At 37.2% G+C, this 13,195-nt stretch overlaps 1 protein-coding gene across 1 annotated transcript; it reads right to left on the reverse strand.

Annotated features, from left to right (window-relative positions):
* Nucleotides 1-710: 710 nt before the first annotated feature.
* LOC149416427 (uncharacterized) lies at nt 711-12,721 on the reverse strand. The gene is made up of 4 exons (XM_089641999.1): nt 12,285-12,721; nt 11,723-11,825; nt 2,413-8,484; nt 711-716 (listed from the first exon to the last, which is right to left on the reverse strand). Exons 3-4 carry the CDS (start codon nt 8,473-8,475, stop codon nt 711-713), a joined length of 6,069 nt encoding a protein of 2,022 aa, XP_089498125.1. The 5' UTR covers nt 8,476-8,484; nt 11,723-11,825; nt 12,285-12,721.
* Nucleotides 12,722-13,195: the final 474 nt, after the last annotated feature.

The raw sequence follows: 13,195 nt of genomic DNA on the forward strand, positions 1-13,195 counted from the left end.
TTGCTTATATAATGCACTTGCATAATGTTGATTGACTAGATGATTATTTGTGGAAAAGTGTGTGGAAGGGTTTAGTTTTTACTTTGGGGAAGATTTAACCCGGACATACAATTGGAAAAAAGATATACAGAATATTGTTGCTACTTTCAGAAATTCAGATTATTATTATTGTTACACATAATATAAAATAACACTAAATCTACATGCTAATAGCTAAAACTAGTGATTGATAGTGATTCATTCAAGTTTTTATTAATTGACGGTTATCTTTAAAGCATTCAAGCCAGATACAACGTAAACACACAATAAACGTTGACTTAAATTAGATTAAAACTAAAATAGGCACATTTAAAATAAATTACGGATCCTTAATATACATGGTGTCCGAAAACTCGTGAAACAAACAGCAAGTTGATGAATCTATATCACATTTGGAGTCACTTTGTAGTATAGCTTTTTTTTATTTGAGCTTTCGTTTTTGAGTTGAAGTTGGAATTGTTTAGGTCAAAAATTTAAAAAATCCAAAGTGGACCAAAGTTTTTTGAACCATTTGGTTTCTGAAAAAGAAAATTTTTTGGGTTGTATGAGACATGTATGGATATTGGGAGGTAGATTCGCAAGTTGCCCGCTTGTACTACGAGTTTCCAGACTCTGTGTAGCTATTTTGATATAAGCCTATCTAATTACATACAATACAAAATGGAACTCATTTAAACCTAGAATTAATCAAAAAAACTCAATTGGAAAATAGCATAAACAATGGGTACATTTAAAACAAATAGTACAATAATATAAATCAATATACAGTTACAATAAGCGTTTGAAAAATATTCACTTACCTATTATAATAAATGGAATTTTTTATAAAGAATAAAAGACTAAACAATGTTCCTTCAGGCCTCTGGCATTTTGACCAGAAGTCAGAGAGTCAGAAAGTCAGAGAATTTGTATGTATTTCCGCTTCCCAATAAAATTTAAATAAATGGGATATTTCTAAAAGTATCTGAAAACTAAACATCGGTTTTAAAAGGCGTTTAAATGCATTTAGACATTTTTGAAATTGACATTTTATCGTCTAAACACTGAACTAAAATTACTGTTAACGAAAAAGAACCACATATTCAATTAGACAAATGTATTATAAACATTACTGTAACTTCACTTTTTGTCATTTCATATAAAAATTATTAATAAAAGAATTCTCAAAATTAGCATAAATCTTTCTCCGATTGCGGTTGGAACTTTTGGTTACATAGAGGTGCATATTAAAATGATTCTGTGGTAAGCTTCTATATTTGAATACATATGAAGCTTGGTGTTTTCTCTTTCTAACACCGTTTGGTTTATATTTCTAACTGTGGGGGTGAGGGAGACACAATGATTTCTATGCGACCACATGAACTGTTCCTAAAAGAGAACAAATTGTCTCTACAGGTAATAACCGTTTGTTCCCAAAACCGTACAAATTAGCCTGAAAAGTTAATAATAAACTGCAAAACAAATTATAAAAAGGTTGGTATGATAACTACAGACAATTAATATATACATGTCATTGTCTCACAAAGTTTGATAAGTAACTTTGTTCATGTATGACAAAGAAAGACAAACGTAGTAAATATATTTGGCCACATGGCGGGGCAGCGTTTTTGTACCTAGAAGTTGCTGTGAATACAACATTCTAAATCGCCAGTGTGATTAAGATGAAAACTAGGATTATGCGCTTGCTCTAAGACGAATACGGAACGCTGTTTTCCTTGGTACAATTTTTTATAATATTATTTATTTATAATAATAAAGAATTTGCATGTATTTACTTCATTATTTATACAGAAAAAAAACAAAGTTTATTCTTTCTGGTAGGCAATAGAAACGTGTATTCTCTCCGACTTCTTGTTTCAAAGTGATGAGATCGTAGACATCGCGAGGGTCTCCGTTATATGAACAAGGACTTCCGTTTCGCACCGGCCTGTTATCCGGTAAAATAAACAACTTAAACAATGATGTCACAATGACAAGAGGTTAGAGCTGCCAATAGGTCATCAAGTTTTGATCGGATGTTTAGATAGTAAATTTTTAAAGTTCTGATTGCTTTAGAATTTTTGTAACTTCTTAGCTTTCAGGCTGATTTGGAACAATTGTGGGGGTGGAATTTATGAATTTTATGGTGAAGTTTTCGCCAGTTTCATTCCGTTTCTCTAGTGCAACCCTTAGATCGTTTTCGAAACTAAGAAAATTTTGTTCAGGATAAATACTAACATTGTTCTTAAGAACACCTTTTTTGCTTAGAATCTTTTTTGATTGTGTTGAATTTTGTAGTTCTATCGGCTTATTGTTGAAGTTTGTAGTTCTATCGGCTTCTATTGCCTCTGCACTTTCAGGCAGATCGCACATAATAATATTTTTAGATTTCACTTGTTGCTCATTCCTTTCGCCAGTTTCATTCTGTTTCTCTAGTGCAACCCTTAGATCGTTTTCGAACCTTAGAAATTTTTGTTCAGGGTAAATACTAACATTGTTCTTAAGAACACCTTTTTTGCTTAGAATCTTTCTTGATTTTGTTGAATTTTGTAGTTCTATCGGCTTATTGTTGAAGTTTGTAGTTTTATCGATTTCTATTGCCTCTGCACTTTCAGGCAGATCGCATATAATAATATTTTTAGATTTCACTTGTTGCTTGTTCCTTTCCGAAGTTGCCTTGCAAATTCTAAGGTTATTTTGTGTTTTTAAATATTTATATTTTGGGAATCTTCCTTTAAACTCTGTTAAATTTCGTTCAATGTCACATTCAAGAACAGATGCTCCCTTGCGTACAAGAGAATTCACTATTCCCCATTTCTTCCATCGTATAGCCTCTATAAGAGCTTGACCACCGTCAGCGTTAGCATCAGCTGCCCCCTCTAGCAGAACCCTCACCACCTCCCACTTCCTCCCAAGCGTTGCCATGGTTAGTGCTGTCCTCCCCAGCCTAGCCACCCTGTCAGGGTCCGCCCCCTGTTGCAGGAGAAACTCTACTAATTGGTGACGGCCCTCGCACGCCGCTATGTACAGTGCGCTCCTACCACTATTATCCATACAATCAATCTCAACACCGCTTTCAATGAGATATTTTACTACCGATCCTCGTAAAATGCTATTATCTGCCGATATATGTAATGCAGTCCTACCATCATTATTTACAGAGTTTATCTTAGCGCCACTTTCAATGAGATATTTTATTATTGGTAAATTGTTGTTACCTGCCGCTATATGAAGTGCATTAGTGCCGTCCTTTTGTTTGGAGTTGATCTCAGCACCACTTTTAACGAGATATTTTACCATTGGTAAATTATCTTTACTTACCGCCATATACAGTGCATTACTGCCTTTTTTATTAGAGTTGATCTCGGCACCATTTTCAACGAGATATTGTACTATTTGTATATTGTCTTTACTAACTGCTACACATAGTGCATTACTGCCTTTTTTATTAGAGTTGATCTCGGCACCATTTTCAACGAGATATTGTACTATTGATAAATTGTTTTTACTTGCCGCTATATGTAGCGCTGTACTGCCTTTTTTTTTCGAGTTGATCTCAGCACCACTTTCAACGAGATATTGTACTATTTGTAAATTATCTTTGCTTACTGCTATATGAAGTGCAGTACTTCCGTCTTTTTGTTTGGAGTTGATCTCAGCTCCACTTTCAAGGAGATATTTGACAGTGGTGGGGTGTCGATTGTAAGTAGCATACATCAGAGCAGTCTTGCCTTCGTCACAGCGTGCATTAATGTCTGCGCCGTGCTGCATTAAGAACTTGACAATATCCAAATGACCGCATTCAACAGCTATATGTAAAGGAGTTTTCTTATCATCATCGGGCCGTGTAATCATTACAGTAAAGAGATCAGATGTTTGCTCTGCAAGTAGTTTAACGACTTCAAGATGGCCGCGCTGTGCCGACAGGTGAAGGGCGGTCTTCATTCCATGTTTTTTTTGTTTCGTCAATAGTAAACAGTAAGATTCGATACTATTTTTTAACTGTTGTGATAACATCTTTTTTGCAAGTTTAACATTATTTTTAAATAAAGCCCGTTCAAAGCGACTAATTTCTGATTCAACTATTTTTACTCTGGTTATAACATTTGTCAAAACTGTTGAAGTGTCACCATTTATATTATTACCTGATATCAAAAAAATATTTGAAATATACGATTCTGAAATATTCCGATTAAATAAACATGCGAATAAGATTTTTTCCCTAGATTCATAAGAAAATGATTCAATGCGTTTTAAAATATTTCCAATCATTCTGGCAGGTAGTAAGTCATCTTCAGTTTTACTATAAAACGTCTGCTTATCCATTAAATGCAGTGCTGTGTCATTATTAACGTCATACTGTGTGACAAAAGAGACAAAGGCTTCCTGCGTACTTTCTATGTTTAATCCACTTAGTAAAAGTGTGACGATGTGTTCATTTTTTTCCTGGATTGCGATGTGCAGAGCCGTTTGGTGTTTCTCATTTCTAAAAATGACATTGTCTTCAACCCACAGTTGCCTAATGTATCCGGCGATTAAATCAATTGCAGTCTTTGACATTGGTTTTTCATTTAATTCATGATTCATGAATAACCTAATCAGTTTACTGTCCGGGTGTAGAAGTATTTTTGGCAGAAGTATGTCTTTGATCAGTTGATACGTGATTGGATGCTGTGTACTGAGCCAGTGGATGACCATTTGTCCACAGAATAACTCTGCATATGTTCGGTGAACAAATCGGAAATCTCCATTTCTCTGTGATTCTATTAAACCGAGTCTATTCAATTTAACTAGCTTTTTTACCGAAATGCTTTTAAAGTACTTCAGATTTGAATTAAAAAAGAAAGGAAAGAAGCATTTGAATCCGAGTTCACCGTGTGCGTTGGTCATTGGTTCAAGGAAATTGTCGTTAATATCATCTTCATCCAACGTCTGTCCGATTTTATCATGTAAATAAATTTCATATTTCTGACTTATAAACCTCTGATAGAGATTCGGTCCACTGACTATATTGATACGCTCAAGTAAAATTTCCGGTGACTGGAGCAACAGACCACTTTGTGGCCTGAATACTTCAGCCAGCATCCTTAGTTGCATGGGTATCCCCATGAAACAGTGGATGTCTGGCCCCAGCACTTGCTTCGCTTGCCGGAGCACCTCTCCCGCATATTTCTGGAGTCGCATCTCCTCTTGCTTTGGGTTAATTCCCAGCTCGAGGGGAAGGAAGGACCGCCAAAACAAAAATAAAAAATGTTGTTGCTCTTGTGTGTCGATCGATACGAATGATGTAGAGAATTGACTTAAATTTATCTCCAATGATTTCTTCAAATATTTTCGAGCCGTCAGAAATACTTGTATCGTTGGTTTACTTTTCAAAAAAGCAAAAAGCTTTACAAGTTTATCTTTAGAACTATCTTTATTTTTACTATAATCGTCAATCTCGTCAAAACCGTCAAACATTAAAACGACCCTCTTGGAACACTTTTTACTCTGTAGTAAATACTCTAACAACCCATGAGCCAGACTGTCATCGGCAATAGAGCAACACTCACTTAATAGAAAATTTGTCACGTTTTTAGGCGTGAAATCATCCGATAAACTATCTATATGTGTTTTGAATTGTTTTAACTCTATGTATATGACCCACGCTGTTTCAATGAGCCTTGACAATCTTGCTAAAGTCGTCGTCTTCCCCATCCCGGGCTCGTCTATTATGATTACCAAGTTGCGCTCTGTTCGGCTCAAGGTTAGTTCGTTTATCGGCTCAAACGAGTCCGTGGACATAAATGGGATCAGGCTCTTTACAGACCCATGGGAAAATCGCCACTCTAATTTAAAGCTTTTATCGCTTTGCTCAATCTCTAAAAAATGAATATTTTTATAAAAATGTTTCTGAATAACATCTGCTTCCTCCTTTTTGGTAGCCGCAATGTGTAGATTTTTCGAAAAATCTTCTCTTTTCTCACAATTCCCGATCAATTCCAAAAGTGACACTTTATGTTCCTCACTGCAAATAACAAAGACGTCATCAGAATGCAAAGCTTCCATTAATTCTTGAAAGTTAATACACGCTCGATGGATAAAAGTCCTGGGTACATATAAGCCTCGACTAAATATTTGTTTACAGTGGACGTCTGTCCTTGCGTCCCCGGACACCTCAAGAAGGTAAATAGTTTTATGTTGGTTCTTATCGCAGATGTCCTTAAAGAACAATTCTACTTCTCCCTCGACGAGGATGATCCTCCCATTAAGCTGCTCCCAGCCGGCCCCGGTCTCCAGATCCCCGCGGTTCAACCCGCTCATCACCACAAGGGTATTAGGTAAATCTATACAATTTAAGACATATTCCATGCTCGTCGTGATATTTGTTTTAATTAATGGCATTTGAAGATCGCTAATCATTGGACGCGTGTCTTTTACTGTAACAACACAGTCTTCATTAGTCGTGATTTTCTTAAATAAATCCGAACAAAGGAATTGATTGATATCTGGAATCGAACTGCTCTCTCCCAAAAAATCTTTAAAGCTATTCAAATTATTGCCTGTTAAAATGAATTTTCTTCGAAATACAGTTTCTTGAGACTCGGCGGATAAGTCCATGAGACTAATGCTTCCATCGACTTTAACTTCTTTTACATTTTCCAAGGAGTTACATATGCCATCGCTTGGCTCTGAGGAGATAAAAACAAGTTTTTTCAAGTTGGGAGGAGAGCATTGCATGTAATTATTTAAAAAAGTGCAGATTTCAGAACTTAAAGTTGAGGTTGAACTGCCATCAACTATCATCAAGTTATTTTGGTTGACGGGTGAACCGTAAATATTATAAAGTTTCTGTAGCCGTGGCAAATCTAAGAAAATATAATGACTTTCGGTTGTATATTTATTAATTGGATCAGACACGTTAAGGTCTTTTATTTGGGAGAAAACATTCTGAAGTCTGATCATCTCAAATGCAATGTCTTGTGTTACTACCCAGAGAATTCGATCTGTAGCCGAAAGCAAGAATTCTCGGAGGCCTAGAGAATCTTTGAAATTTAAATTTGTCTTTTGTAACGAGTCCAAATAGGTCTGACCCTCAGCGCGGTAAATCAAATCAGCAGTTCTGCTCTGTTCCTGCACTACCGAGGAGAACTCTGGGCCCAGCCACCGAAGCAGCTGCTTTACAAACTTTGTAAGTTCTCCAAGCAGTTGTTTAGACTTGCAGATTATAATTCCATCATTAAGATTGATTTCAAAATCGGGAAATAATTTAGCATCTTTGATTTTAAGTTTCTTGCCTAAAAGATATTCGTTTAAAAACCTACCGTCTGTTTGCGTTTGAATGACATTCAAGAACTCAAGAATTTTTACTTCATCATCCGAAAAGGCGTTTAAATTACCTTTGACGGTAAATTCATCGCCCAGTTGAGGCTTGAAGGATAAGGTACGATACCTTTTTTTTAATTCTTCGAAGTAAACTTGTCTTTTCTCTTTTTCCAAATCTACATAGTAATTATTGGCCTGGTTCAACATTTGATTCATAAAAAGGGAAACATATTCATTGCAGTCCTCAACCCAGTTCAACACTTCACTTATGTTTGGTGAACTTTTTTTAAAAGCTTCAACAAAATTACAGATTGCGTGAGTTTGAACATTATATAAACCAGTTTCCACATCTTCCCATTTGTATTTAGATAGATCAATTAAAACACGATAAACCGTCCGGAGATGCGCTCCATAAGTGTTAATACAATTAGGCACCAAAATATAAATCATAACGTCCAACCTGTCCAAAAAATTGGTCCCACATCTGGTGTAATGTTTATCCTGAATTTTGTACAAAATGTCCATTGCTCCCGGGCTGTCGAACGCCACAGTCTTAGCGTGGGCTCCACCACTGGTGTTCTTGATTAGTGCCCCGTCAGACACCTTCACATATTTAATTGTAAATGCTGTTATCTGGGCAAGCCAGCCCCCGAGGGAATGGCCTGTTATGGCAAGGTTATAACATCTTTTATGCGGTTCAGAATTAACAACATCCATGACCCGCCTAACGTGGTCCACGAAAGTGACTGCGGAGTTAACGCAACTGGTGTGTTTATTCATGAATATTACAATAAAATCTGTATTCAGCGGTTCTACCTTGGTTGCAATGGTCCCACGGTGGGCAACCACCATCTGCTGCGACTTAGTGTTAATAAATGTAGCACCGAAGTACCCGTTGGTCAGGTCCGGGTTGTACCCAGTCAGCAGGAGACGCCAGCCCTCGGGAAGATCCAACCTCTCTCCATAAGCTGCGTCGGTTTCTCCTGGCTTTTTTACAGCGTACACAGTGGCTGAAAACAGCGCCAGGAGGAGGTCGCTGGGGTGAGGGTCTGTATCCAGGATGTCCAAGGGATGCTCTGCTGAGGATTCCAGAAGGGTGTCAATCAATTGTGCCTCCGAATGCTCCAACAGTAATCCATGGTCGACATCCATGGTTGGAAACTGAAACAATTGTACCAAATAAATACACAGCAACATATCATAGGAATTATACAGGAGTGTGGACTGGTAATCACAAAACTACAAATAATACACACAGAAATGTTCACATTGCGACTGTCAGAATTTCCTTAAAATTGGATATTGAGGAAAGAAAGCATCAAAACTGTTTTCGGAACAATGATAAAAATACAAGACCTTCTAGGGCCCGCAAAAACCAAGTTTCCTCTTGAGACAGATGGAGTTTAAAATCTCAGCCATTGCGGATGTGTTAAGGTGTATGTAAGCCAGATAGAATTGACCATCTCCAAAAGGATATCAGAACATCAGTTTCACGGTACTGACGGTGCTGGTAGCACGCTACAGACTGCGCTGGTAGTTCGCCACTGAATCTGCTGGTAGTACGCTTCTGACGGTGCTGGTAGCATGCCACTGACGGTGCTGGTCGTACGCTTCTGACGGTGCTGGTAGCATGCCACTGACGGTGCTGGTAGCATGCCACTGACGGTGCTGGTCGTACGCTTCTGACGGTGCTGGTAGCATGCCACTGACGGTGCTGGTAGCACGCTACTGGTAGCGCGCTACTGATGGTGCTGTTACATATGTATACCGGTGCGAGTTACATATGCATCTACTACGAGTTTAACAGAAATGATGTTCGAACATGATTTTAATATTAATTTTTTTCTGGAGGAGGGAAAATTTCCATGTTTAAATAACTATAATTTACTTAAATACGTTAGAAAGGATTTAGCGGAGAAGGCGTAGATTGAGGTTGAAAAGAAAGGTCAATTTGACATCATTCTTTTCTTTTTTCGTCGCTAGTATCACTTGACATGGTATTAATTCCACGGCTGCACTTACTGCAAATGAAGTTCAGTATAATTCAGGTAGCGCCGTGTACCAGTGTTACCGAAGCTCCCGATTTTTCGGGAGATCTACCGATTTTTCACTTCATCTCCCGATCTACCGAAATGGCACCAAAATCTACCGATTTTTTGGTGTTCTCAGCGATTTATCGTTTCTCGTCGATTCTTTGTTTATGGTCCGCACAACAGGCAAATAATTGTCTATGGTTAAAAAAAAAAAAACTAAAAAAATCCCCGGATTCGGGAATTGACCAGAATATTTACAAAATACTGCAATCTAAGCATATCTCTATTATACGCGGTTCACACGGGGCGACTTTTGTCGGTCAACTTTTGTTGGTTGGACAATTGAAAGCTAATCGCCACGTGTGAACACTCTGTCAACAAAGTTATCAACTTTTTTTGTTGCCTAGCAAAAGTTGAAAGCCCGTCTACTTTTGACGTTCGAGTACGACCATCGCCATTTTGGTTTTACTTGTCGTTCGAGTTTTTCACCGAATCGCCCCGTGTGAACACATGTTTCAACTCGCTTGTCTTTTTTAGTTACTCGCGGGAAAAAGTAAAATTTGAAACGGACCTCCTTCGGCGAGGAGTATTTTTATTGTAATTAAATTTAATCTAATAAAATATAACAGGAGGAACAAATTGAAAGAAGCTATGAACGTTATTAATTAGGCATTTATTCTATAGTTCCGATTAGAATGGGTTAATTAATTAATTTTCTTATTTATAATCTTTCTAATTAATTAATTCCTTATAGTTATGATATTGTTTTGTAATATGTTTTCATTATCATTATTATTTTGGTAACACATTGTTTATTATTTTTTTTTTTGTATAAATATTATTGTTTTTGATATCTTTGTTTTACTTTGTACATCGTACAAAAAAAAGGATTGTTGAGCAGTGATAGAAATGCGGAGTTGTATACTGCGCTCACAGCTTTTTGGGATAATTTTTGAAGGATTCTTCCCAGATAAGAGATTCTACTGCCCAATTGTCTTTTGTATACACTCAGCATGCTTGTAAAGGTTTAATTTTAATCTAATATAACTCCATTTATAACAATTTCTGTATAATTTCATTAACAATTTTAATTTGTCCCATGCACTTTCTTTTTGTTTTTGATGATTCAACTAAGATATTTGTAGATATTTCTTAATAAAGGATTAAGGATTACTAAACAGTGTACCTACCGTTATCAAGCATCTGTCGCCAGGTGACAGGTGTTTTGAAAAAGCCCATGAGGTGGTTGATTGGTTCCTAAATAAAATTAAAATTCATAAATTTTTTCGTTTCATTTAATTGTACACATCCCGATGACGAAGGTCGTTACTTGTATGAATGTCGCTCACTTTTAAAAGTAAGTAGGTATTACATGATTTTTGACGTCTCGCAAAGTGACAGGTGACAGTCCAAGGTCGATGTTTCACAAAAATTTGCGCCGAGTTGCCAGACGTAAAATAAGTCCCCGTTAAACGTTAGGGCAAATTGCGTTATTCCACGGGCAACATCTACAATAATCATATTGACGGCGCTGCTTATGGGTTTTTTCGTTAATTGTTAAGGTTATGCTTCGGAATAATAAAAGGGATTCGTATTATTGACAAAGGAGAAATTTTGTTAAAATAATTCTAGTGATCTCCCGATTTCTAAGAAAATCTCCCGATTTCTCCCGATTTTTAGGTGTAAATTCTCCCGATTTTGAATTTTTGAGTTCGGGAACACTGCCGTGTACAGAAACCAGCTTTATAGAGTAGCATATCGGTAGGCTACTGTGGTTGCGTCACAGTCACGCAGCTTGTTAGTATCTTGTAATTTGTATAGAAGACACTTCTAGTGTTATATTAGTGTTGATTATAAGAATAAATAAATAAAATACTATCATTATTTGATGGTACGTACTGCCAAATAGAAGAAACTTCTTCCAATATATATAAATATAAAGAAGAAAGTCTGTGGCGGACGGACGGGTGGTGTGGATGTGATTTGTATGCAAATCTAGTTTTATTTTGAGGTTGACAATATTTAGCGCACATGACCTTTAAAACAACAGGACGGTCACTGTTTATATAAGATTTTAACAAACAATCCCCTTTTCACGACTGTAAAAGCTCTATTTAGATATTTTTTGATGAAATTTTGCACACTTGATATTAAAAAAAGGAAAATTACTGTCTATATTTTAAAACAAATTTCTATTTTTTAAGCCTTGATGAAAGATAAAATCCAAAAATGACCAAATAATGATTAAAAAAATGCTAATACAAGAGATGGAAGGTTGACAGAGATATTGAAAGAAGAGTAATGAAGGATACTCCATTAATGGAGGACTGAACACTAGCAGTCCACAATGGAATGCTGGTACCAACCTGGCAGAGGAAGGATGAAAGTAGCTGAATGCTGTTGAATGAGATCCCTGAGGCGTATGTGCGGTAGAACCATGTATATGTCTGTAGGTAGAAATGTGGATATCTGCAAAAAATGAACGGAAGACGTAAGCGTAATGAGTTAGATATAAGAAAGGGCCCCTTTGATGGTTTGGGCATATAGAGCGAATGAACGAAGAAAGGAGTGTCAGAAAAATATACGAAGCAAGTGTGAATGGTAGACGAAGTCGGGTTAACCCAGAGAAGACATGGCAAGATTAAGTGAATCAGATACTTGAGTCGGACCATGTCGAGAGTCAGAATAATAGAAGAGAATGAATGTGAATGAGGCAAGGAGTGTGTGGTGTGACCGAGCTGTTTGGCAGTCTGTCCTCTCTGCCTACCCGTGCGGGAAAACGGCGTTATGATTATTTAGTTAGTTGATTTCAATAGAATTATTATTAAGGGAACTTGTTATTTTGTTCTCTCCAATTTGGAGATTTTGAACATCATCTATTGTGGGTACGTATGTTAGAATAAACTCTAAACACTCCTAATCACTAACCACTGACGGGTAGCAGAAGCTGTTAAACTCCTCGGACGACTGCGGACGCTAGGTTCACCATCCATCAGCAGGAGTTGGGGCCGAGAAGTATTCCGAGCACAGAGATAACGCGACAGGTTGTTTGATGGATTTGGACTTAAATATCAACAATCCCAGGTAACAAAACTCCGAGGATCGAATCACAACGATCATTTCCAATTAACGACCGCTAACCGCACAGTAAGTCCAGATGTAACTTAGAGATAGGTACAATATCAATGCGATTTAACAAACTCGACGGATCATTGCCAATAATAAACGTCCCGTAACACTTTGAAACTAAGCACCAACAGCCATTATTACAAAATGGCAAATTATTCGCTGCAAAACAAAGAAAATTACTTTGAAAACTGTAGATACGGTTATCAGTCGATCTTTATTGAGTGTCTGTTATTTATTATGACTTATAACACAAGATGGCGGCGCTCATAGCTAGAGATGTCCATACTCATGTCAGTTCTGTCCCAGTAACAAGGAACCGGTATCTTTTCAGTCGATTTATTATTTTTATTTGTAACCGGTTATTTTGAGAACTGGTTACTTTAAAATATATTTAAAAAGTGAAAACAAACTAACCATCACTCCGTGTCCCTCAGGGGTAGGCAGAGAGAACGGACCGCCAAGCAACTCGGTCTTACACACTACTTGCCTCATTCACATTCATACATCATCTCATGCATACTCTTATATTATTCTGACTCTTCACATGGCCCGACCCAAGTATTTGGTTCAATTGATCGTGCCATGTCTTCCTGTGTGGTTAAGGAAAGGAAGGAGAGGGTTTTCTGGGAAGGAATAAGGGATGAGAGGTGGGTGGGAACCTGGAGATCTGTGTGTCCAAGAGTAACGGACGTGTTGGATGGTAATCCAGA

Source organism: Hesperophylax consimilis, chromosome 17, assembly GCF_061612785.1.
Source record: "Hesperophylax consimilis isolate HC1 chromosome 17, BYU_Hcon_1.0, whole genome shotgun sequence".
Classification (NCBI taxonomy): Eukaryota; Metazoa; Arthropoda; class Insecta; order Trichoptera; family Limnephilidae; genus Hesperophylax; species Hesperophylax consimilis.

Excerpts from the sequence above, each read along its gene's own strand:
- LOC149416427 (XM_089641999.1), bottom strand. The coding sequence starts at position 8,475 with ATGGATGTCGACCATGGATTACTGTTGGAGCATTCGGAGGCACAATTG.